General features: G+C 39.7%; 1 protein-coding gene and 1 long non-coding RNA gene across 6 annotated transcripts; one reads left to right on the plus strand and one right to left on the minus strand.

Moving 5' to 3' along the window:
* Positions 1-993: 993 nt before the first annotated feature.
* LOC128851746 (uncharacterized) lies at positions 994-26,593 on the minus strand. 5 transcript variants are annotated; one of them, XR_008449171.1, is made up of 7 exons: positions 20,383-20,518; positions 19,627-19,707; positions 4,794-4,893; positions 3,792-4,126; positions 3,520-3,669; positions 2,533-2,655; positions 994-2,308 (listed from the first exon to the last, which is right to left on the minus strand). It is a non-coding gene; the product is annotated as an uncharacterized LOC128851746 (long non-coding RNA). The 5 variants fall into 5 exon arrangements; XR_008449169.1 differs by having other exon boundaries at positions 19,627-20,291; positions 20,383-20,508; XR_008449173.1 differs by lacking the exons at positions 19,627-19,707; positions 20,383-20,518 and adding an exon at positions 26,083-26,593.
* PDZK1 (PDZ domain containing 1) lies at positions 16,791-27,151 on the plus strand. The gene is made up of 9 exons (XM_054062858.1): positions 16,791-16,942; positions 20,411-20,622; positions 20,935-21,187; positions 22,145-22,281; positions 23,416-23,611; positions 23,860-24,056; positions 24,318-24,509; positions 25,306-25,605; positions 26,609-27,151. Exons 2-9 carry the CDS (start codon positions 20,413-20,415, stop codon positions 26,678-26,680), a joined length of 1,557 nt encoding a protein of 518 aa, XP_053918833.1. The 5' UTR covers positions 16,791-16,942; positions 20,411-20,412; the 3' UTR covers positions 26,681-27,151.
* The last annotated feature ends 420 nt before the right edge of the window (positions 27,152-27,571 follow it).

Below are 27,571 nucleotides of genomic sequence, written 5' to 3' on the forward strand. Positions count from 1 at the left end.
ACACTGCTGTAAAAGACAGAGAGAGGTAATCCTGTCTTCTGAAAGAGATTTCTACTTGTGAAAATTAACATTTCCTTATTATTGAAGGGCACTTACCTCACAGAATGCCTACAGTCTTGATCATGTGTCGTCTGTAACAGTACGTACCTCTGTAACAACGGCTGTCCTTAATGGGTAGAATGCACAGATATTTTAGACTTGAGATTCACTAGATATTTTCATGTCCCTTCCCAGTTACCATGGATATACAGTCATGCTCACTCTCTCAATATAAAAGGTCTGTCTGGTGTCTTATTACTTACAGTCCTGCTGCAACCTTGTATTTATGACCTTCCAGCTCAAGCACTCATTTTCATTCTAGTTACAAAGCAAACTATATGGAAATAGCTTCTATGCTTAAACACAGCATAGAATACTGAACTTTGAAGAGTTAAAAATCCCTTTGAGCCCAAGAGATGTGCCTTTTTAAAATTCCTACTTCATCTTCTAGTGACTTGCAAAAATAAAAACATAATTCTCTTTAGTGTCTTTTCAGCTGTTCCTTGGAGTCGCCAGGAGGTGGAAACATAGCTACACCAACCTACAGAAGCATCATGTTGCTGTGCGGTTGTACAGCATGCTGCCTGCTGAAGAATAGTGCTAAAAATATCTGCAGTCTGAATTGTTTCAGTGGAGCCCAAAACATAGCATCATGCAATGTTCCCCCTTGCCTCCCCTTTCCCCCAGCTAGCAAGACATCTATACTGCTTGTTACTGCTTCTCAGCATCAAGGATACCCTTTAAGCAGCTGGTTCTGTCAGATGTGACATACACATTCATTTCAGCAAGAATTCAAATCAGGCTACCTTTGATGGAAAGGGTCACAAAGCAGCAGCAATTGCAGCCCTTCAGAGCTGAAAAACAATTAGATAACTGGCCAAATGATAACGAAATAAACAATCATTTATTTATTAAGGACATACATGTCTGCTTTGACATTCAAAAGGATTATACACATGCCCAAGTAAGAAAAACATGTCAGAGGTCAGAAGCTCACATCAGAGAAGCTTTAGCAACCACAGAAAGAGTTCCCAAACATGCTAACAGATATAGATACAACCCTCTTCCCTTTGTCATTTGGTACCAAATTTTAACACCTAAGAGAGAACCCTTTACACAAAAGGCAAATTTACATGAATACTTAGAAAAAGGAGAAAGCAATTCAACACTGCTGAAAGATTATAGACAAAATAGCCTTTCAATGCATCCTGCAGTTAGGGTGAAATATTGTGACTGGGTTTTGTTTCTGTTTGGAGAACAGTGAGTATGACACTGACTTCCTTTCCGCTTCCCATGCATCCTCCTACTCAAGCTCATACTGCTGAGAATTGAACAAAGGCTTCAGGCTTTCTCAGAGTGAATTGAAGAGCACAGAGGATAGAAAAGAAATATGTCAGATGTTTCAGAGGAGAGAACCCAGGAAATTTTCTTTTGCATAGAGAGCCGTAGCAGAAAGGGGAAGCCTCTCTGCATGGGAGTCAGGTCCCAGAAAGTACAGCTGGAAAGAAATCATTCTCTTGTTTTCAAAGAGAACACCAAGAAATATGTTACCTCAGTGAAGGCAGAACCTGGAAGAACTGACATCAGATGTGAGAGGGCTAGAAAAGACATGAAGAAATTCTTCTTCTCTGCTGAGGATGTAGATGGGATTAAAAGATAAAGTGAATAATCCCAAAAAAACAGTACCAGAAATCCAGAAGTAAGTCCCCCGAAACCTTGAAGTATGTCATGAAAACCAATGTGATTCCCAGACATTCATCATGCACAATTAAATGAAGTTCTTGCAGCACTTCAGTACTATTTTCTCACAAAAGCAAAGCAGCTCTGCCTTCACAGTGTCTTCATGGTATGAGTCCTTGGGTTAAAAAAAAAGATGAACACACAAAAAAAAAACCTACCAGTGTTCAGGAGCAAAATGTGCCAATCCAAATTAATAAAACACAACTTTGTTAAAAAAAGTGACTAATCCAAGACCATATATCAGAGGTTATACTGAGGGGTCATCTGAAGAAGAAGAGAGACTTTTACACATCAAGATCAATTGACTGAGCTCAGGCTCAGTATTTAATTTGCAAGATACTTTATGTCACATTAGCACACAGCTACATATTCCCAAAAGGCCATACAGGAGGCATCTGAAGTCCATAAAACAATGGTCCTGTGCTCATTTAGTGGACTTGGATTTGGAACAACCAGAAACTAGACACTGAGCCAGGTGACTTCTGTGGATGTTGGCCGTAATTCAGCTCAGCTGCACTTTGCAAAATCGCTTAAAAAAAACAAAATCAATACAAGTTAGTTGGAATTATTTCACCTTCCTGCTTGGGGTGTTTTAGCCTCCTGATTTCTATGGAATTATAGAATGGGAAAGGGGGAGTCATTAAATATAAGGGCCATGCCAGAAATCCACCTGTAAGACTGATGTTTTTATAAAATCAGTCATAAGCTCTATCTTCAGAAAAGATACAGAGCTATAGACATAGATATTCTTACCTTTGGCATACACAATCATCCAGGTTATCAGGACCGCAGGCAACATCTTCTCCAACTCAGAATCCTCCCTCAGAACTTTGTTCTGTCCCAGGTCACCCTCTGTGGTATTGACAATGCTCACACCTGATACGACGATAAGCAATGTGCAAATAAAAGTCTGCAGAAGGGCATCTTTTCTTATCTAAAACTTAATGGCAAAGACGTGACTCAAGGACTAATTTATATTTTAATTTTCGTCAACATACATTGGAGAAAACTTTAAGAAGGCAAAAGATGAGTTTGTCTTAACAAAGCTGGGAGAATAGTTTGGAAGGAACATGAGCTGATTTCTCAGCCTGCCCCTGATCAGAACCAACCTAAACAGCTGTAGCAGCTTGCTACTACCACAACCATCAGAGGAGAACCTTGAGTAGTTCAGTCAAATAGATAGTTCCTTCTGCTGGAAGCCTGGAGATGAAGTCATTTGGCACAAGCAGAGGACTCCATACCTTACAATCAGTTAAGGCTTGTATATAAATGACTGCACAGGGGCACTGCCACTGTGTATTTCAGCCCTCACAGTCTTTCTGCACAATATTTTTCTCTTCTAAGTATTGAAGCAAGAGAAAAAAAATCACCTCAATAAGAACAAAATAATTCACAGTGGTGGCTGCCGTATCTCAAGTTCTACTCCCTCCAAATACCTCCTCCCTGAGGTCTACATACACTACAATGAATTCAAGGGGTTATAAGGCTAGACTGTTTGCATAAAAAAAGGTCCCAATTTAAGAAAATACATAGATCTTCATTTTAGAGAAAATAACTTTACTGCCTGTGAATATAGCTATTGCTGTAAACCCAGAATAAATGCTAGGTGAACTGGGGTAGACCTGTGTCTAACCTGAGACTAACACACATTTTCCCACACTGCTTTTTTCACTGAATTCCTTTCAACTCTGGTTAACAGTGTTAAGAGTAGAAATCCCATGGGAAACTTTTCTTACATACCTCAGAGAGATCCACAGCCAATCTAAACCAAATCCCCACCATTTTTCATATGTCGGCCTTGCATTTAGCATGCAGAGACAAAGAGACAGAGAAGTATGAAACTTATTCCTCATGTCACAGTGTGGCAGCAATCATTTTTACTTTCACACCCTAGGAGGAGAGGATACATCTTCATGAACACAGTTTTTGTTATGCAGAAATTTTTCTTCAGAGACAGCCATGTGATCTCCCAACTCCCTCTGCAAGAAAGCTCCTGGACACAGAGAGCTTACCTGTTAACATTTACTCTAATAAAGTGGTCCACATCAGTTAGAACAGTATTCTTTATTTTGGCCCTGCATTGATAGTCGCCACTGTCTGCCTGACTTTTCAGAAGCAGAGAGGATATGACTTTCTGCCTTGAGGTCTGAGTTTTGCGAGAGATGTGAGCTTTCCATGTCCTTTCCAAACCCAGTCTCACTTTGCTTCTCTGCACTTTTATACCAGTAAGCCTTCATTTGCGATGACTGATCCTGTTGATGCTTGATGAGGCAATTCAAATCCAGGGTCTGCCCTTCTTTCAGGTATTTCATGATAAGTGCATAAATGATTTCCAGCATACCATGTTCTGTGGTGGAAGACAGTAGACACTAACTGAATTGAACTTTATACAAGGTCAAGTCCCCCTCCCTCACCATACATTTCTATTTGTTTATGCACTGTAAAAGCAGAGGCTATCTTATGCTCCAGAGGTGCACAGAGTGCTCAGGATACCAGGTACCACAATAAAGCCAGTACTTTTTCCTTCACGTGAGAGGAAGAAAAATCTCTGTTTTCTGTCATAGATCTTGCAGCAAAGGCATTATGCAAACAGAATATTCTCCATAAGCTTTTCTGTTTTCATAAAAATAGAAGATGAGAAGAGCATCCTTTCATAAAAAAAGAAAGTTAAAGCATTAGGGGAGAGGGATGTTTGGGCGAGCCGTTTGGGTTTTTTATCTTCAACTTGAAGAGTTTTGCTTTCATCAAATATTGAAGTATTCTATGGAAAGATAATACAAAAATATTGATTGGCTCAAAATACTGCTCTTTTGGGATCAAATTTTACCACCTAGCTCCAGGAGAAAAATTCAGCATGGAGATAACAAAAAGCTGAAAAACATCATGCAGAGCATGCCCTGCTGGAAGCTTATTGCAATAGATATTCTTTCTTTTCCCTAACACAGGGGAAAACTCCTAAACAGGATTTTTAAAATGCCAACAGCACGCTTTTCCTTGCCAGGGGTTCTCCTTACCTGATACCAGCATTACTGGGGCTGCCATTTGGAACCCCCATAGCGGGGCTGCTGCTTCCAGCCTTAGCAAGGAACCCCACGATCAAAGTCATCTTCTGCACTAAAAAGGAAAAAGAAGAAAATGTCATGAACAGCTATCTGTGAGTTCTCATGGTACTGAGGAGACCTAGTATTGCTTAGGTTGGTGCTGCAAGCCTGTCCTGGCACTTGCAGAGCAGTCAAAAGCACACAGACCTTCCCCTGAAGCAATGAGCTTGTAAATGACAGAGTAACCCTCTGCATTTAAACAGGACAGAGACGCAAAAGCACATAGCTCCTTTTTTGTCTAAAAAAAAATAAAAAGCTATAAACCAACAAGGCAACAGAGGCCACAAACCAGAACACACACAGACAGGTACTATCTGTAAACTCAAGATGCACATCAGAAGCTTATTGAGGCTCAAGACACACTAGTCAAAATGGTTGAAAATTCAGACTTAGAGCACAAGCATACAATAATCGCTGCAATCTGCAGTGAATTGAATAACTGTCAACAAATTCTTAAAAGCTAGCAAAATCTCTTTGTAATTGTTTCTCCTCCTCAAGAGAGTACCTGCACTAAACTATTTGCCTAGCGTAGGCAAGGGCCTGGCTCCCAGCAAACTGTCTCAGGATATTAAAATGAATGTACAGAACAACAGGCTATTGGCATCTCTTTTTCAATTATGAAAAAAAAATCAATTCTTGTTACTAATATTACTGTATTTGTACTCTGAGTAGGAGAATTTTTATGTGGGTATCAGGATACAACAGAGAAATTCTGAAGAAAAAATAATACTGCTTATCACAACATCCGCCTGTTTCAGACTACTGTTGAGAGGCAATAGAGCTTCTTTCTTTACTTCAGAATACAGATTTTATTTTCCATAGAAAAACAAAGCTGTGTTTTAGAAATGCCTTTAAGTGCCAGACCAGCAAGTGGAACTTGGCACACTGCTGGGAAGGAGAAAAGCAAGAGTATCTTGCTTGGCTTCCATTTTCTACACGGGTAGGTGCCTTGAAAGATTCTGAAGTTAAATAAGTAACTAAAAATCAAAAGCATTGGGTTTGTTTGCGTGGAGTTTGCTCTTTTCCCCTCTTGCCTATAAACTTAGACCAAGAAGACATGGAAGAAAGCCATGGCAGGATTTCTGGTTGTCTCACATTCTTCAGTGCCTGTAATTTGTGTACTTGTATGAGCTAAATCAGTTCTTTGGGGTAATCTGTGATCTTCCTCTTGATAGGGGAGGACAGCAAAATTGTGGGAGTGAACATGATGATGAAGCATTTATCTGCACTTTTCTATACTGCAAAGAAATTCCTGTGTAAGCTGTACTTGCGAAAAGTTGAATGTCTGATTGGTTTCAATGTTATTTTAACTACAATATCTGTTCTTCACTTATTCTTATCTTTCAGCCTTTATTAGCTTTGTAAAAGAGTCCCCATACTCTTTTTGGTGTCAAGCTTTCAGTAATGGATCAGCTATCCTAAACCAGAAAATTTTATTGGCTTTTACCAGCGAAGGCTAGCTTAGCTAACATTTCCTCTCCTAGATGACCCAGTAATTTTCAACACTTAAAAAGACTCAGAAGAGGTTTCATTTTCAGAGTGCAGACAAGAAGCATGAGTTCAGTTGCTCTTTCAACAGCTCTTGAGATGTGTAGAGCATAGTGATTAATGTAAGGAGAATAATTGGAGCTGCCAGTTCACAGCCTAGGCAACTCATTTAAACAATCAAAATACTTGATATTAGCAGAAAGTAGTTTAGTATCCCAGACACATTTACTAAAAATGTCCAATTTCTGTGTCCAGAGTTGCTTCCAAGCTTAAGAAGACACCGCATTCATGAAGGATGCTGACTTGAGATCTCAGACACAAATATCAACCATTCACAAAGCATGCACAATTCAAAGAGCAAAGCAAGATACTTTTTCTCTCTTCTCCTTTCACTTTCTCTCATATGTCAGGTCAACCTCAATGCAATCACTTCTGCAGAACAAGGAACAATTTATTTGAAGTCCATTCAGCGTTAGGTCTGTTAGTGGAGCATAATCCCAGTTACTGAGCCTTCACGATGGAGCCTGTGGATATGTATTCACAAGTCAACAAGACTGAACAAATCTCTCTGTGGCTTCTCCTCAGAAATAAGACAACGAAGAGCGTTTTTATTTGAGAAAGGCCTAGGGAGGCTTTAAGCCAGCACTATAACTCTCAAGCCAGCCTACGTTCTCAACAGACATCTGAGCTGAGTAATATAGGAAAGTACTGAGAGTGCAATGCAACACCCCCTAGCACATCCACTGTGTTGCTTCTAACAGGGCTTAAGAGAAGAAAAAATCCCCTGTTTCAACTACAAAAAAAAAAAATAAAGCAAGCGTCAAAGTTTTACTTGCTAAGTAATTCTGAGTAGATGTACATTTGTTCTAAGGCAAGTGAGATCTCCTCAGATGTCTCAGCATTAGTAAATCTATCAGATTCAGTACAACAGTTATCAAATTTTCATCTCAAGATTGCAAGGCAAGGATATATTGGGGTCAAGAAAAACATAGACCACAAAATCAGATAATATATTCTCTGGTGTCCTCATGTGTCCTATGTATAATATTTCCTGCTTTAGAAACATATCTTTTCATGAAAGAAAATAAAAGGCAACACTTTCATCTCTGGTGTGTGTTGATATTAAATCAAAAGCTAAAACCAGAGGCAGATTATGACATTTTCATCCTGCTTTGTTTAATTGAAAAAAAATGGAATATCGGAGAAATACATACCCTAAAAAATGTGTCCTAAGGCTGCTTTGGACTATCACCTTCACATGTATATACCCATAATAACGGAAGAAATATTTCGAATAAAGCAAGTTCCAGGATTTGTCTTAGTGGTATGCAAATCATATTCAGATAGCAAGAGAGAAAGTTAAGTTAGTTTCAGTTACATTTTCTGTTACAAATTTAAAAAAGGTGTAGTCAAGAGGAGAAACATATATAGAAGATAATGAAGTGAGATCAAGCAGTTCACAGCATCTGGTCTATAATTAGGTAACATCATATTCTGTATTTGCAAAAGAGGCTTTAAGAATGCATTTCAGAGGACCTAGCAAATTTTCCTAGAACCAAATCCTGACAGCTCCAGTTTTCAGCTCTGTAAAAAAAGATGATGGAAAAGCCTGGTCCTCATCATATCTGTGAAGAAGCATGTATCCTCCAGGTAATCTGGAACTGCTCTTTCACCACTGTGAACACAAGAGCACCAGGAATGGGCATGACAAAGCTGTGCACCAAATGGTCTGGATTTCTAATAGTCCTATTTCTAATAGTTGTAATCTGTACCAGACGCTTGTCTTTGCCCTGACCATATGTCAGGACTGCATTTTGGATGCACTGGTCCACAACTCAATGATGACCAAAAGACACCCTTTTACCCTTCCATTTCACTTCAATTTAAGACGTAGTTTGCTGGGTTTGTTTCTGTAGAATACCGCTTCCTCATTATGCATCTTATATGCTGGCTTCTATAAATGACAAACGGGCTGTCATTTTTACTTACTTATATCTACAATTAAAAAAAAAATCAAAACCCAAGAGTTCTATATTGAATTAAAACATAAGACTTTTTTCCATGATGATCATTACTCTTACTAAACATGCTGTGAAGCAATTTAGAGCTAAATTTGAGGAGAACACAGAAAGCTTGCAAATTTTGTACCTCAAGATATACACAATTCTGTAACTGTAAAGAGAATAGGACCAGGTACCAATCACTGAAAAGATGCACCTTCTTTTTTTTTTGTTTGTTTTTAAGTAAAATAATCAAACTACTAAAATCAATCAAAAAAAAAACACAAAAGCAAGCAAACCTTGAGAAATCAACACTGCACTGTTATCTGAGCTGATTAAATCCGTAACTTCACAGTATTATGGTAAATCAACAGACTAACACAGTCAACTGATCAAAGCCTCAAATTAATGTAACAGATTATCACCACTCACAAAGTTAACCCTAGGAGAATTTAAGACAATGAAAACATCCTTCAGTTCCAATTCCCATACTTAAGGTAATACCTACCTGATTTAAATGTCCATTAGATACTTTTTCCTTACACCTGTTACTAGACTCAATTATGAAGAGTTCTAATTCCATCATCCTCTTCCTCAAAAGACAAAGTGGGCTTTAAAGAAGGTATGACAGTTAAATCACATAGCAGCAGCTTAAAATACAGCCATAAACACAAGAGAATTTGGCTCAGTTAACAAGAGAATTTCAACTCAAGTTGTGGCTTAAGTTCAGGAAATCACTGAAGAACTCTGATGGAAATCTCCCACGTGCACAGCCAAATGAAAACTGAGACATAACAGTACAACTACTCCCCCACAAAGGCGAAACAAAAAGCACCAGAGAGCAGAATAAACTACTTCTAGTTAACCTCTTGGCATCTTGTTACCGGCTATATGGATTCAAATACTGTCGAGCTTACTGCCACACACACAAGTTCCACTCAAGCTTATGTTGGCTTTCGCAGTGACATAAAACTTTACGTTCTTCCTCCTTTGGACAACCTGCCAAGGAAATAGCTTAATGTAACTTCAGCTGTGTTTGTGGTAACAGAATTTTTCTTTCTCTCATTTTCAGTTCTCGAGAAGGCATGTCCCACTTGCTCCAGCTCTGAAGCCAATTCAGCATTTCAGGATCACTTAGTTTTTCAGGCCCAGGTATAGTCACATCACACAGGATGATCTTCAAGACAGGTAGTAAGTTAAGATGCAGGTGGGTATTTCTTTACCTTCCAGTTGAAATCAGGCACACATATGCTCCACTGCTACCAAAACCATTTTTAGTCTCACAGCCAAGTCAACGTTATTTCCATGTATGCATTTTTATGGAGATTTATTCTGTCCTTAGAACTTAGGCATGGATTTCTGGTAGGATATGTTGCTTTTTTGGAGGGGATTTAAATTAATAAATATAAGCTTACAACCCACTCTACTGGCTTTTACACTATATTAAATAAATTCTTTTTCTACTTTTTCCCCCTCATATTTTATACTCTTTTTTTTCTCATATTAAAGTAATCTCGGGTTCAAGTAATGTATAGATTTATATTCCTTCTGAAGCCTATAATAATGGTTTTCAATAGTTACGCAGGAAAAGGGCTGCATTCTGCATTTCTGCAGTGTCTAGCATAGCAGTAACCATTTCCTTCTTGTGATAACAGATAACAAGCCTTTCAAAGCCACAAAGTGTCAAGAACTAATAAAGAACAGGCATTATCCACCCCAACGTTTCTATTAACAGTTCTATAAGCTTCATATAAGCCTCATCAGAGCAGAACACAATAGTTCTCCCTGGCACAAAAGCAAATATATAGTGACTGAGAAGATAGAAACGTCTACAGGAAGTTCGTAATTCTCTTTGCCTTCAAGGCTACATTCAGACTTTCCATTATTATCACTGATCTCAGAAAGAGAGGTAAATGAATGCTATTCCAATTTAAATCTTTCTTGTAATAAGAGTAGATGCACCCAGTAAGAAACTGAAAGCAAAATCTAGGTCCCTGACATACAGAAAAGAGTAAAAATAATTCTCCTCTATTCTGTGAAGCAACATCATTTATACTTGCTGAGGCTAATGCACGTTACCCCTCCAGACATCAGTTCAGCCTTAGCTTAGGGTAATGAAATGTCAGAAAAGTATCTTTCCTGACTAACTGAAATTAAAAAACATTCTAGAGGTTAATACAGAAATTAAGTATATTTCCTGGATGGATTAAAGACTTAGGGGCAGATAGGATGAGATGGGACACAGGCAGCAGGAAGAGGAATGGAAGATGGGAAGAGAAAGAGATGCACCTTGTTGCTGTCAAAGCCTTAGGCTCGGACACTTCCCGTCCCGCAGAGCTGTATTTTTGGAGGAAGTGTATATGCCTTCTATAGTGACTGTATAAGCATCTCTTCCTCATGATCATTGAAGAAAACAGTGAAGTAGACATAGTACTTCCTATTTAGTAGTAGTAATTATTATTATTTACACATTTCAAAAGCTTAAAAGGAAAGGAATGCAGTTTAATGTCAAGTTCAGAAATCCATGCCCAGAGGGCAAGAAATGCACATGCAACTGAGGTCTAAAGTAACTTGTTCTGGTTTTCCATAGATCAGAAAAAAAACAGTTTTAAAAGGGTACATAACCTAGGGAAAATAAATCTCCATGTGCTGAAGAGAAAGCACCAGACTAGTAAATTTATAACATTATTTTTTCTGTCTCAGCATCTTGCATATCCAAAGACCACTGAATGATACAGCAATGATGGGAGTGGTGAGGCACTGGCACAGGTTGCCCAGGGAAGTTGTGGCTGCTCCATCCCTGGAAGTGTTCAAGGCCAGGCTGGATGGGGTTTTGGGCAGCCTGATCTAGTGGGAGGTGTCCCTGCCCATGGCAGGGCGGTGGAACCAGAGGATCTTTGAGTTCCTTTCCAACACAAACTATTCTATGATTCTAATTAAAAGTCAGAACCAAAGAAATACATGTCCTGGAAATGCCCAACAAAAGGGGCTGAAAAGACAGGTCTTCCCACATGTTACGAGTGCCAGAGGGAAGGTGAGAATTCCAAAGGCATTGCCATTCCATTGGTGTTGATCAAATTGACTTCAGTTGCTATTATTCAGTTTTGCAGACAGCCTGGTTGCTATGCATGCATGTGAATATATATACATGTGTACAAACATTTACTATGAACAAATACATAGCTTAACCAAAAAATCTACTTAGCTCACATAATTTTTCATTTTTAAGATTTTTTAATTCTTGCTTCAACAGAATTTTTCAGGTTTTAACACTGATCACAATCTGACATGACAGCAAAAGAAGCTGCACAGACATACCTCACAGTTAACTTAGTAAAAAATAAAAGCACGAATTCATGATCAATACAGAATATTTGTTGAATAGCTAAAGAAGAAAGCATTGTTTATATTCTTCAGTTAAATGGTCACCAGGGAAGAGAATTCAATATTTCAGGCACAAAGACCAACGCCTGGAGGAAGGGGACCGCCACTATAATTCCTTACTGACAGGTCCATGGGATAACAGAATATCTTTCTTTGCTACAAGCACAGGGATTGCAAATGATTTTTTTTCTCTTCCATTTTTTAGGAAGACATGAGCCCAAAATGCAGAAGGAAGAGTATTCTCTCCTTCTTCTGCAAGCCTGCAAACCACCAGGATTGCAATGTCATTCTTCATTGCTTCTCCTTTTTTTCCTCTGACTTTATCAGAAGCCTGTGGTCACCAGAAGAGAAAGAATTAATTAGGACTTGGCTATGTACAGGATGACTGATGAATATTCATTTGATAGTTCAAATGGACTTTGCCGCGTGATTAAGGAGGACTTCAGTGAACCAAATATTCCTATTACCAAATCACATGGTGCTTTATATAATACTTGCCAAAGCAGAGCAGAAAAACTGTCACTGGCAAAAGAAGGGGCAAAGGGACAGGGCTGTACTGAATTTGAACAGCTTAAATACAAGAGCAATTTAAATATGCCTTCGTATTACTCTATTGAAGGAGACCTTAAAGCAGTCCAAAGCTCTGATTCACAATCCCTGTCAAATTTAGCTGTGGAAGGAAAGTCTTAGCTGAAGAGGCCGCTGCCTCCTCAGATGAACACAGCAACTTCTTGAGGGAGCATATCTCTGCCTGACAGAGGTTGTGAATCACAGCCTTCAGCCCCTGCAGCTCACAGCCTCGCATATTAACATAAAATGAAAATTATGTTGCCTCTTGTTAATACATTGGGTTGCGGTGGCTTAGACTAGGCATGCCACCTTTCTGGATCTCAGCTGCAGAGGCATGATTTTCTGCTAGGACTAGGGAACAGTTTTACAATTGTCCCAGCTGTAGTCAGCAGAGGACATGAATAAACCTGGATTCTCCAGCACGATGCATTTAAAAATTAATTTTCATGAACTAGCTTGTTATGAATCCAAGAAAAGGATGGCTCTGCATGGAAACTAATGAGTTTGTGGTCAGCAAGTGTACAGTAAGTGAAAGAGGAAAACAAGCACTATTGAGAAATCCTCATAACATGGAATTTTGAGGGATGTACACGATCCCAGGCAAGAAAGTTCAACTGTGATCAGTATAGTCACCCTCACAGATATTTAAGAGAGGGAATATTTTTACACTATAATATCCACATAAACCTTTTGTGAACAGAACAACTCTGGCAGTAATACATATCATTTGAGCACAACTTTATTTTCAGAACTAAACACATAGAATATATTCATTCAAATTTAGGATTGGACTCCTTCTACAACCATGTTAATAACAAAAGGCACCTTTTATCCAACCGACCTTTTTAACTTTACACTTGTATTATAAACATCAAAGATCCGCTTCATCACCTATCTTTTATTAACAGCTCTGTTTTCTACTCCTGTCATGCAGTGGAATGACCATGAAAGCTGTTCCGTCACCATCTCTTAACACAACCTTTCTCTCTTTAAAAAAAAAAAACAAACCCAACAAAACAAATAAACAAAAAAACCAGACATAAATCTGTATAAACTCTCCAGATGTGAATAAGTAAGTTAAATAAGGGTCAGCACCCTAGCACCAATGGGCACACAATCTCCTCATATCTGTGTCCAAAACAGGGCCATGAAGTGACCCGGGACACATACTTCCTAGCAAAGAGAAAGACTTTGGTAAATAGCACTTAGTGAAACTATGCCCTGGCACAATATCAGCTGCACGAGGTTTGGCTCTCTCCACTCTGCAGCACTCTGCCAGCACTGTGAGACTCTGGAACAAGCCACATGCACCCCTAGTTTCAGTCTAATAGAACATGTGCAGCACAGCTCCCATCTTATTTCAAAAGCTAAGTAGGAAAAGTACCATTACCTTTACCGTCACCATTACTCATTTGTCAGGAGAGGACACATTCAGCCTTCCTTAAAGTTGGCAGCTATTTGGGTTATAATGAAGAATGTTTGGACAAGGATACTGAGGCACTTTCTGTTACTGCTACATGCTCAAGTTAGCTTCTTTGAAAGCCTTCCAGAGGATGAAAATAAGGTGCCTCAGACAGACAACACCAAAACATTTCTACAGTCAGTGCTATTATTTCAGGTATTCTGCTGGAAGCACTAGAAAGTGAGAAGCTCTTGCTTTGCAGGAAGGAGGCCAGGACTTACTAAACCCCATGAATTTAGTAAAACCAGAGATCCTAGAGAGCACCAAAGTTAAGGTGCTGTCTCGCTATTTGCTAACACGCTGAGGAAAAAAACAATGTGATCCTTTACAACTACTAGAAAATGCTTATTTCTGATGGGTTTAGGTAATGCAGGCAAGTATCTTGAACTTTTTCTAACCAAACTTCAGAAAAGTTTTGGCAAAAAGCATGATTTAAAATATTTTGTAAATGTTAACTACAGACGAATTCAATGAGGATAGTAACAAAGATCTTTATATTACTATAACCAGGCTATAGATGAAGAGGTCTTACCTGGAGAAAGAAGACTGCCGAAAGTCTAGTCCCTGTGCTAACAGAACCATACCACCTAAGTCAATGTGCCCAACTCCTGCAATATAAGAATACTGCAAATTCAGAAGTTTTCTCATGTTTTATCAGTTTTCACAAAACATTAAAAGCTAATTTATTTTTTCTTATATTTTAGCAGCTGTACGAATATGCTCGATAACACTCTTCCAAAAAGGTTTAAGAACCAGAAGAGGAGATATTGCAAGCTGCCTTTACTCTGATCCATGCTTAAATAATTTTCATTCTGCTTGTGGAAGGATGGGAGAATTTTTTAATTCTTTGCCTCAAGGGCTTGCCAGCATTGGATGCATAAATACACCTTCTATACAATTTACACCTCAGCCCCACAAAAGCAATAATCAGCTCTAAAACACGCAGGGTTCTTGAGCACACATGGACATACAACCTCCTTGCACCTTGTCACCTGCATCCCACTCAAACTCCTGTCATGGCCCTAGTGTTAACCACCAGCTTCAACTCAAAGAAACTTCCCCTCATCATTCATATTTACTAATATTTCATAATTCAGCTCACAAGAAGCTTAGACATTTTGTTGACTGCCAGAATTTTCTCCCTCAACATTCTTTTCAAACCTTTTTTTAAAACTGCTGCACAGACACTACTTACTTCCCATCTGGAACTTGATCATACTTTCCCTTCTAGAAATACAGAATGTTTCTATGTTTCACTCACATTTTACATTTACGTAGCACCTTATTCTTGAAAAGCCTAGTCTGGACCCAAAATGACCTCAAGTGACTATCACAGGTGCACTACAATTTATAAAATACCACTTCCTTCAAATGCTGTGTTGTTTCCTTGTGGGCTAATCTCAGATCTTCATACATGTTCCCATCTGCACTGTGTTTAGCTGCAAAACTATGAGCCAATATGATTCCCGTTTTCTATGTAAATCCTCAGCCAGTCTTTGTCTTACTTGTCCGAAAGATTGCAAGCTATCTTAGGCAAGATCTGACTTCTCTGGTGCTAACAATATTGGGGCTCACTTACTAAGTTTTTAGATTGCATATTATAAAAGAGGAACAACTCCTAGTCACAACAGGCTTGCAAATCCACTTACAGTAAGTGGATTACAGTAAGGATTTAATAACATCGATGACTGTTGTGTTAAACCACATTTAGATTACGCTTATTTTTATTAACTTTCCTTTGAATTAAACAGTTGGAGCAGACTGCCAAATAAAACACAGGTATTATTTCTAATAATCCAATTCCACAGCAACTCAGTGAGGGAAATCAGTCATTTTAAAGCTTTCTAAAATTGAAAGAGGCTTTCTAACAAGAACTTCACACAGCCAGTTCATTAAGAATCGTAGTATACCAAGATCTCAAATTTGGAAGTTTCCCGCACATGAGAAACCCCAATCTGTGTTTATAAGCATATCCTGCAAATGGTTATGGCCAGTGGACAAGATAAGCCCTTGCTCAGCCCCGGATGACTCACTTAGGAGGAGAACATAGGGGAGAGAAAATATCGATGCTTTACAAACACAGTTCAACAACAGACGAAACAATACTGCCTTACCAATAGTGTCTAGCCACAAATGCAAAGCACAGCACCATGCAGGCCGTCAAGAAGAAAGTTAACTCCATCTGGACTCAGCACAATCTCAACCAGTTATTCCATACCATTCGTGCCATGCCCAGATCCCACATTATCTGATACATCTAAGTATTCTCTGTCCCACTTGTATTTCTTTTTTTTAATTTCTACACCTTACTCAAACCTTGTTATTCTGTTTCTCATTCCTGAAATTCTTTCTTACCAACACTTACAAATTATACTACATACTTAAACCATCTTTACATCCAACAGTCAGGATTATACATCCTCAGTAGTAACTCTTTCCCTTGAGTCATACACATAATGTTTGCCTTGGTGGGTTCATACCAGTGATCCAACATAAGAAATTTGCCAGGCCTCACTATATTGATATCCCAGCCACCTCCCTCCCTGTATTCTATGGAGACTTTAATCACACAGGCTGCTTGATTGCAGTGTGTGTTTCACATGTGTGACGGCCTCATCAGTCAGGGCCATCCCTCAATCACGAGTCCATCCTTTCATTTTATCTCTACCAGTTACTGTCCTTATATTGAATTGTTCGAGCATTTTCATTCTTTACAGTCCTTCCTTATTTGGCACCAAACATGGGCCACACAGATCTGAACTGGTAATCTACTGATGTGCAGAAAAATGCTGCTGGCCCAGGTCAATGCACCACAATCCATACCTGCTCCCTTTAAGACATTTCTCATAGCTGGAGAAGACTTTTGCCCAGAGCAAAGACCAGGCCTGCCTTGGATGACCTTCTTAACTGAGTTTTTGAGTATCATTATCAGTAGAAGGAAATTCTAAGCTCCTGAGAAATGCATGTGATTAGTGCTTCTACAGACATGAACAAGGCAGCTTATCAAGATGTTGAATGCATTGAGTGAAACTTGGTTAAATAAATCATCTTTTAAATCAACCTTTGCCCAATCAAAGTCCAGCTTTACTTATAGGTACAGCCACAGGAGGGGCAGCAAAAGAGAATTCCTTTGAAGGCTGCCCCACACAGACATACAGGTAAGAAATTACTTTTCTGCTAATCCTTCTTCCCCTAGAAAATTTCTTTTTATGATTCAAATCACTTTTGCATGTCAAGCCTTCATGGATTAAAAGGAATTAGCACAGATGTTTGTGCTTGTAAAGAAAAACTGCTCTGAGGTGTAGTTGCAATCAGTGCAGTCCGGTGTGTTCCAAACAACGCCCAAATAATAGTGCAGCCCATCCCTATATGGAGTTAGTCCCAGTGCAACAACATAGAGCACAAGGCTCAAAAAAGCACAAGGCTCCTGACCAAGGGAACAAGTCAATCATAATCTTAGGCATCTTATCCCCGCGTGCTGAAATTCCCTATATTTTCAAACTTTAGTGACATTGGTGCTAAACCACCACCATCCATCCATACTCTTCTATGTGCTGTCCAACTAACCAGAACAATGCAATTTCTGCTTCAGCTGCAAACAGCCCATAGCAGAGGCAGCCACGGAGGTGGTTCAGCAGTAGGCTGCTATCATGGAAGGATTTCACTGCCAGATACCTCTAAAAAAAGAAAAAGAAAATAGGGCCGGTTCCCACACACGTTAGCTACATCGGTCATATACAGAGAAGAAAAAAAACAGATGTGCAAAGAAATCTTTACATGCAAACAGATGAATTTTCTTAGTACTATTAGGCTGTGATTAATGGCTAATCTCTGCAACACAATTTTGGCCTTTCGACAGACTTCTGTCAGTAGGGAGGGACAGAAAAAAATCTTTCTTGTAAGATATAAATTGTTTACTAGTTAACTGGACTTTCCAAACTAGAGGAGGTTATCTTCATTCATCTTGTTCCTCTGTCATCATGGATCTTTGGCAGGAGTTCCTAAGACAACCATCTTCGGAGTTGTTCCCTGGTCACAACTATTGCATATTTTCAGTATGTAGTATTCCAGCTAACGAATACTGAATAATGAATATGTATCACCCAAACCAGAGTTTCATTACATCATAAAAGCAAAGTATAGAAGAGTTTAGGTTAGAAGAGGCTTCTGGAGGTCATCTGGTCCAATGTTCCATACAAAACAGGTCCAACTTAGACTGGGTTGCTCCTAGCCTCATCCAGGTACATTTCTCCAAGGACAGCAATTCCAAGTCTTTCTGGGCACCTGTTCTAGCATCTGACAGCCCCCAAGATGAAAAGCTGTCCTCATGGCTGTCTATTGGATGCAGTCTGTGCCTGCTGCCTCTCATCCTACTTGACTTTCAAAAACAATCTGCCTCTGTGTCCTTACATAATCCAGTGAGGCAGTTGAAGACATCAGCAGGATCTTCTCTTTACTCTGTTTTCTGAAGACTGAATAAACCTAGCTCTCTCAGCTTCCTTAAACGTCATGTGCTCTAAAACTTAAATCACCTCAGCGGGCTAGCTCCAATTAGTCAGTTACACGGGGAGCTCAAAACTGGCAATGGTACTCACATGCAGTCTCAGAAGTGCCAAAGAGAGGGGAACAATCCCTCCCATTGACCAGCTGGCTACATTCTGACACCACCCAGCATACAGCTGACCACCTTCACCACAAGAGTACGCCACTAACTCTTGTTCAACTTGGGCACTTATGTGTCCAACGCTGCCTTCTAGCCAGCCAGCAGTCAGCCTGTATTGTTGTGCGTGGTCCAGATACAGATTTTTTTTCACTTTTCTTTGTAGAACTTTATGATGTTTCTGTCAGCCCATTCTGACACAGCTTCAAATATCCAGAGGACAAAGGTCACTGCCTAATAACAATCTGGTAGCAATCACCAGTATTGAGCATATACTCTTGAACCATCTGGACTCAAATTCTCTGGGGAAGTAACACAACACCCTGGAGACACTGACTGGAAATTCTGCTCCAGTGGCCACAAATTCATTGAGAAAACATTTGAATCAAACTTCTACAGTTACTTCAGCAGCATATAATTTCTAAACCAAGTTTAATTTCTTTCTTTTCTCACATGACGTCACACTTTCATATCGATTACAGCTCATAGCATTGTTAGAGTCATGAGAGTTGGAGCCAAAGTTTTAGTCAGGCAGTAAACTGAATCTTTATGGTCATTTCAGGATTCAGATGAGAACTGCAAGACAAGCATACTGTCCCAAATCCTGTGTTTTGTTCCACACTGACCAGGTAGTATTAAATTACCTCTCCTTCAAGTGATTACCTGATGGCACATTCACATTGTCAGTAGGTGTATGCTTGAATATTCCACACTTTTGTTAGACCTCAGAATGCCTACATTCGTATCATATCCAAGTATCACTACAGTGATATACCAAAAGTGAAGTAGAGGTATTAGCTCGTCTTCATAACAGAATCAATGACTATTCAGAGGCAGAAGAAAATGTGAACAGCTCCAAGAACTTTGGCTCTATCAGTAAATTCTAAAGAACATGGAAGTAAAGCAGGTGCACAATTTTGCATAAAAACTGAGGTGTAGAGATATCAAACACAGTTAGCTTGAAAAAAAAAAAAAGCTTTGTAAATGGAGACAAGGGTCTTCCTAGTTCCTTTGCAGTCCTTGCTTTCCACTCACCAATGCAAACCCTGCACTCATGAACAATAACACTCCAATTACAATGTCTTTTCCTGAAACTTAATTTTGTTTAGCTAAAATATGTAAGAACACAAAAACCTGGTTAGGCCAATGAGGTCCTTCCTTGATTCCACCCACTCATCTTACCTGCACAGGTTGCCCAGACAAGTTGTAGAGTTTCCATCCTTAGAGATATTCAAAAGGCTGAGAGAGCCGGGACTATTAAGCCTGGAGAAGCAAAGGAACTTTATCAACATATAAAAATACCTGAAGATGGAGCTGGGGTGGTTTACAGTGGCAGAACAAAGGCAATGGGCACAAACTGAAACACAGGAGGCTCCATTTGAATATAAGGACACAGGACAATTTTTTACTATGAAAGTGACTGAGCACTGGCACACATTGCCCACAGAAGTAATGGAGCCTTCCTCCTTGGAGATATTAAAAAGCTGTGTGGATTTGGTCCTGGAGAACTGGCTCTAGGTATCCCTGCTTGAGCTGGGAGGTTGGACCATGTGACCTCCAGAGGTCCCTTCCAACTTTGACTGTTCGGTGATTCTACGAAATCCCATTTTGCCACATTCCTACAGTGTTGCATTATGTTTGTGCTGCCATTATTTTCCCTCTGTAAGATTTAATTCTAGTATTAAATCTTCACCTCAATTCTCACAGGCAGACAACTTCTTCCTTCCGGTTCTGCTTCTTGCTTAACTTTCTTTGAGACAGGGAGAAAAGTGAGGGAGAGGGAAAAGGGATTGATTTCTTCTCCCTAGTTCTTGTTAACTAGTGTCAACTTTGCAGATTTGGATTTCCTGCAAAACAAAACCCCAAGAATTCTGAAGCAAACTGTCTTAGTATGTATTTAGGGGAACACACCTAGGTCTGCTTACTGTTTTTACTCACAAGTGTCTTTTTCCATCCTTTGTGGTAGAGATGTCTTCTCTTCTCCAGCCCCGAGAATGTAAGGTGACCAAAACACCCCAAAAGAGCTACGGATTCTATCTGCGTGTTGAAAAAGACACAGCAGGGCATGTGATCCGGAACGTGGAAAAGAACAGTCCTGCTGAAAATGCTGGCTTGAAGGATGGAGACAGAGTCCTCAGGGTTAATGGTGTGTTTGTAGACAAGGAGGAACATGCACAGGTACGTCTCTGTTTAGTCCAGAATCCAAACCACTCTCCCATTCCCCAGACTCACTGCCACTATGTGAAACTTTCTCTTCTGGTTTTTATGGCATCTTCGGCTAGGAAATCCAAGAGCTAAGTCAACTGCTCTGAGTATCTCCCTGCATCATTCATTACCCACCATGGGCATGAAATGCCTTTGAAATCCCTCACAGTGCATTCGCGAAGGGATGATGCAACAAAAACATTAGCCAGCACAACCCTTCCTGGGGACAGCTTTTAGGTCAATTATTCATAGCACTTGCTTGCCATTTCACCTTATCCACTACAGGTGGTGGAGCTTGTCAAAAACAGCGGGAATTCTGTCGTATTTCTTGTTCTGGATGATGCATCCTATCAAAAGGCAGAAAAGGAGGGAGTCAGCTTGGAAGAGCTGGGTCAAAAGGTGTCAACAGGACAGCCAGAGGAGCAGCAGTCCCCACCACCCATGGTCAATGGAGCAATCACCGCAGTTCCACAACCCCGGCTCTGCTACCTAGTGAAGGAGGAGAAAGGCTATGGCTTCTCTCTGAAAACCACAGAAGGTGAGAGGCTGAGGAGAAGGGGGAGGGGGTATATACATGGCAGCAGAGACAGAGGCAAACACATGGGAGTCAATGAGGGCACACAAACTGCTCTTGCTAACAGAAAGAACGTGAGAAGTAGCAAGATGAGCTCAGATCCATCTCCGGTTCATTTCCGTGCAGCATATGCAGTGCATGGTTTTCTGAGGAACACATCTCTAAAGGAGTGGAGAAAAGATGAAAAAAAAAAAATGACAAAAAGACAAAAAGATTAAGCTATTTCCTGCTTGCTATTTAAGCTCACTTACCAAATTTGCAGTTCCTGCTTAAATACCACATATACACTCAAGATGTTAGTTGAAGTCCTGTTCCGTTCTTCCAAATCACTTCAAGAATCAGCACGCAAGGTTAGAGACAGCTGCAATAAACCCTTCTCTTGATTTGTAAGTTATTTCATTTAGAAAGCAAAGGATTTTGAACCTCTTCCACATATGTATTTCTTCCCAGGCCAGACAACAGAATAGGGAAGTCTTCTAGAAAGCATCACCTCTAAAGAAGGTATTTTGGAATACAGTGTAACTGAAAAACCAAACACAGAAGCCTACCAAACATCAAAATTTATGGAATATATAAAAAAGAACAACAGAAGCAGGTCCTTACTTCAAGCTGGGGGAGGGGAGGGCTGTCAAATCCCTTTCAGCTATTTAATCAGCACCTTTGGTATTCTTGGTAGAGAAATAAAAGATTGTTTGACCTGCATGTACTGAACGAATGTCTCGCTCCTCCACAGAAGGGATTTTTCCAGGACAGAATAAGATATTGAGGTGTGTCTGTGTGGAAGGCTTGTAGTGTCACTATAATCTAAACGCAAGCAGAGACGAAGACTCTCTAAGCACATCAGTGCTGAGTTTCCTTAGCCATTAAATTCAGGCATATTTCAGTGACTTACCCTGTGTAATGATTTTTTATTTATTTTAGGACAGAAGGGGTTGTTCATAGTGGAGCTTTCATCACAAGGAGCAGCTGCAAAGGCTGGTGTCCAAAATAACGATCGCCTGATAGAAATCAATGGAAAAAATGTAGAAAATGACACACATCAAGAGGTGGTAGAAAAGGTATTGGTTTGTATACTGGTTCATTTTCCGTTCTTTCATAGCAACCTATCAGGGTTATTGAGGAGGCAGATCTGGCGGATTTGAATGCTTCACAGTAACTCTTGGAAGCTACTGCTTGTGTACCATCACCATGCAGAGTACCCCTCTGCTTTGGCTCTGTTGTCAAGAACCCTCTTCAGCTGATTCTGAATGAATACAGCCATCAACACAGGCCAAAGAATTTCATATAATAGAAGTGCTGCCAGGAACCCTATGAAATAAATCATGCCCTGTTTCTAGAAGTCCTGGAAATAATCCTAATGGTAAGAGGGCAAGTTATCAAATATGGGTTTAGGGCAGGAAGAGGGGGAACTCTCTGATGAAACAGTTAGCAGGGAACAGGGAAAATTCATGATTTTAGACAGTAGTTCCTTTTTCTGGTTAAGAAATCCAAAACTAATGAATATTACTGTGCAAGTAATTTCACTACCTGACCTCAGCTGCAAAGAACATTTGCTAATGAGGCTTCCAGCTTTCCACTGTTGGCACTGCTAAAACGCAGCTGGAGCTGAAGAGATTTCAGAGAGCCATGAGATAGGTGGTACATGCTATGGCATCCCAGCAGTACAATTCAGTGCATGCTACTAACCAAGGAACTGTGCAATATCTGTGTTTTGTTGAGCTGCTATAACATTAACAACCGAGTGACGTTGGTTAAGATAAGTAAAGAGAGTCCCCATTAGACTAAAAAGAAATAAGAGAAGGATGGACTTGAAAACGCTGAACAGATAAAAAAAAGCCACCTAAAACCTCAGAATCAGTAATACAGGGAGATGTATTACTGATGTATTACTGTATGCCACCTCACAGCACTCTACAGTAAATTCCCTAGAGGTCAGGAAAACAGTACGATCTATAGAAAAATTCCTCATATATACCTATATATGGACCTTAGACAACAAGATCTTGTCATGATCCAAATTTCTGACTAGAATAAAAAAAATCTATTTATGGTAGCATAACCTATACCTTATGGCACATTCATTAACAGCACCTACATACTATTATGTATCAGTACACCAGTTACCAAAGTATCTACGATTCCTACATGTTGTTGATGGGATGACACCTAAGACTGTACATGTACTATCACAGGTAAAGAAGTCTGGAAATCATGTTATGTTTCTACTTTCAAATGAAGATACAGACCGCTATTACACGAGCCAGAAGATGGTACTGAGAAAAGAGAGTGCCAACCTAAGCTTGCTTCCCCTTAAACCACGACTCCTTGAGATCCAGAAAGGGGAAAATGGTTATGGCTTTTATCTACGGATGGAACAAAATAGTGGTGGTAAGAACCAAACTAGCACAGAGACTGTGACCTTCGCTATACAGTTTCTTAGTGTAGAATTTGCAAGCCTCATTCTCTTTTGCTTCATACTGCTCATCTAGAAGTCATGGACAGCCACAATGCAAGCTACAACAGTGAAACGGTCTCATCCTAAAGTGCAATTCGGACAATTAGCCCTTGCCATGCATTTTAATGTCTTTAAACAAGCATGCACCTTCAAAACAACCTTTTTTCCCTTTTGATCTTAGATCATGTAATCAAGGATGTTGATTCTCAGAGCCCAGCAGCCAAAGCAGGACTCAAAGACAATGATATCTTAGTAGCTGTCAATGGCGAGCAAGTGGATGGTCTGGATCATGAAAGTCTAGTGGGAAAAATTAAGCAATCTGAGGCAAAAATCACACTGTTGGTCGTGGATAAGGAGACTGACACCATGTATAAACTGGTAAGAAAATGCAAACTACTGAACAGAACTGGTGATTTATCATAATGAAGAGACATATGCAGCAATTAAATAGTCTGCTCTGACATCTTCAGCTTGCAGGAAATGTCAGCCAGAAATTCATAGCAAAGAGTTCTTCATTACAGCTCAAGCCTGAGTCATCATAAAAGTTTCAAATAAAACATGCTGAGCATGAAAGCCTACTATAGATTTCACCACAAAAGTTTTTATGTTACCAAACTTTTATTTGTCGTTTTTTTTCAGGGCCAAATTTCCCCTTACTCATACTACAAAGCACAAGATCCAGTTCCAGCTAAAATCGAGGAAAGAGTGGAGTTGCACACTGAGCACAAAATGAACCACAAGCCAAGAATATGCAAGATGGTGAAAGGGCCTAGTGGATATGGCTTCAGTTTAAACATGATCAAGAACAAGCCTGAACTGTTCATCAGTGAGGTACTCATGTAGAATGAGGAACGAGGAAAAGCTCAAGTAGTCCGTCAGACAGCCCTCTCCCGTCTGTCCTGCAAATACATTCAAGAAAAGCCACAAAAGACAAGTTTTTTCACCAGCACTATCAGACAAGAGCTGTATTTGTTGAAGTCAGACACTGCAGGGCCAAGATTAAAAATAAGCACCAGAAAACATTCCTCATTCTGTTAGACATCTAGAGGGAGGACGAATTCAGGTTTTGCATAATTTCTGCTTTTATTAATGAGGCTGGAGTGCTAAAATTAATATATTACATGGATTTTATAGACTGTAGAACATCCTAAAAATTTAAGAGACACCTTCCCCCAGCTATACCCCCCTTCTCTGTATTCCATAGCCGGCAAAAGTCATACCTCTACTCTCTCAAATTATGTCTATGCCTTTAGCTTTCTTGTCAGGAGGGCTTTCACTCATTACTAAGGAATCCATGAAATGTAGTAAAGTTAACTTTCACTGGACAGAGATCTGCAAATAATAGAAAACTGGTTTTCCACCTCCCTTCATGATTCTGCCACACCACATTTCTATAAGGAAAGCCTATCAAAACCAAGATGCATCTGAAACTCAAACCGATGTGTTCCGTGTTTATTGTGTCTATTGCCTCTTCCAATTCATTTCCGCCCCACAAAGCTCCCCTTCGCCATGCTTATTTTCCTGTCTTGTAAGGAAAGCAGTGACACAATAGTCTAGCTAAACATCAGCTGTTAATTCACCTTTCCAAGTTTTGTGCTAATATCACTGTTTGATCTTGCCTTTGCAGGTACAAAACCACGGGCCAGCTGACACAGCAGGTGTGAAAAACAATGACTTTTTGGTGGAAGTGAATGGGGTGAATGTGATGAATGAATCCTATGACAAAGTGGTGGCAAGAATCCAAGATAGTGGTGACAGACTAACACTACTGGTGTGCAGCAAAGATGCCTACCAATACTTCCACAGCCAAAACATTCCCATCACAGCCTCTATGGCAGATCCAGTCCATGACACTCCTGAACCTCCTGCTTATACAGAAAACCATCAGTCAGAGCCAGAGAAAAACTCACTTGAACCAAGGGAAAGGGTGAGTAGTACTGCATTAAGTAGATGCTGAGGGATCATCTAGGGGATAAAAACTTTTTTCAGCTCCTATGTATTCCTGAGCTAGGATTTTTAACTTAAGCCTGGATTTTTACAAGTCAATCTATGTTATTAAAAGGGAAGCTGTGGTCTGATTATCATAAACAACTCTTCCTTTCTCCACACATAATAAAAGTGAGTATCTTTATTATAAGATTATATCAGAGAAAGGATGCACATACAAGAAACTGTATGGAATAAGATGATCCAAATACAGTAATCCTTAATGAAGATGGGAAACCGGCAATACAATTCTGAAAGTACAGGAAAAAACTGCTTATACACCAAAAAGCATAAATCGTTTTTGGGGTTTCACTCAGGCAAACTATTAGAAAAAGATAATTTTGTAGAAGGAAAAGCAACTGATGGATTATGATGACATTTTCTAGGAAATGTGCTGATTTGAAATTATTTTACTTACTTCATGCCAGTAGAATGTGAAGCATGACAGAAGTCAGGAAAGCAGGAAGGTTATTTCCGATAGAAACAGTCATTTTGAACCCTCTGTGTGGTCAGCTATTTAAATGCTTCTTTTCTGGTAATGCAAAAAAAAGACAGACAAGGAAGAATAAGACCAATACTGTCTCCTAATCATTTTTTATTAGCCTTGTCTGCAAGTGTCCAGCTGCAAGTTTTTTTTTTCAAAAGTTTCTTTTATTCACCAAAATGCATTTTGCAGATCTGAAGTTAGCACCAGTTTTGTGTGCAAATTCAGCAAGTATGGGGATTAGACAATAGGAAACGTTTCTTGAACCAATTTACCTCCAAACTCACTTAACCAAAAAGCTCTTCAACAACAAAAATAATCACATTTGTTGGCTTATTCTGCCATCTAAACAAGTACGTGATTAGTGCAGATCAAAATAGGAGTCTTTCATGACACTGCAGACTATCAAGCATGTTTACAATCTAAAAATACTCAGAATGTATTTGTTGCTCTTCTGCAGGCAAGCTCATCCTGCTCTTCACAATCAGCTGCGTCTACAAGAGCAGACAGTGACGATGACACAAAGTTGTGAGGAAACAAACTACTGCAAGAACAAAAAAGAAACCTTGCAAATCCTCTTTCTTCAATCATTCTTCGCTACTACACCTCCCAGAACTTAACTATCCTTAGGAGTGCCATACTTGTAAAGGACTGCAACCTTTTGCTGGAAAGCAGCTGCCTGAAATAATTCAATGTAACTTGCATTCATTTAACACACTGTAATTGCACTTCATTGGCTTCCTGCCTAGTAAAGCAGGCAGTTAGTCACTTACTTCTGTAACAGCTTAAATAACAAGAAGTATATAACTAAAAATACTGCAGCAGAAGCTGGAAATGTTTTACAAATTCATAAGAATCTTAGCCTTTTAGGGACAAACTTAATAAAGAGCAACCGCCCAGTTCCCAGGAGAGGCAGTTCCCCCCTATCGTGGTTTAGCCCCAGCCAGCAACTATGTACAATGAAGCCACTCACTCTTCCCTGTGCTGTGGGATGGAGAGAAGAGAGGAAAAAGGTAGGACTTGTGGGTTGAGATAAAGACAGTTTAATAGAAAACAGAGAGAAAAACAATAACAAGAAGAAAATAAAGTACAAAGTGAGAAATGCGCAGTGCAATTGCTCACCACTGAGAAAGTGATGCCCACCCAGCTCCTGAGCAGCAATTCTCCAACCCCCTAGCCAACTCCCCCAGCTTTATATGCTGAGCATGACATCATATGATATCAAATACCCTCTTGGCCAGTTCGGGTCAGCTGTCCTGGCTGGTTTTCCCCTCCCAGCTTCTTATGTACTCCCCACCTTCTCACTGGCAGGCCAGTATGAGAAGCTGAAGAAAATTGTCCCAGCCAAAGCCAGGACAGTATTCACCCCTTATTCTTTACCATCTGCATCATACCCAGATCCTATACTTTCCAATTAATCACC

Source organism: Cuculus canorus, chromosome 1 (genome assembly GCF_017976375.1).
Source record: "Cuculus canorus isolate bCucCan1 chromosome 1, bCucCan1.pri, whole genome shotgun sequence".
Lineage (NCBI taxonomy): Eukaryota > Metazoa > Chordata > Aves > Cuculiformes > Cuculidae > Cuculus > Cuculus canorus.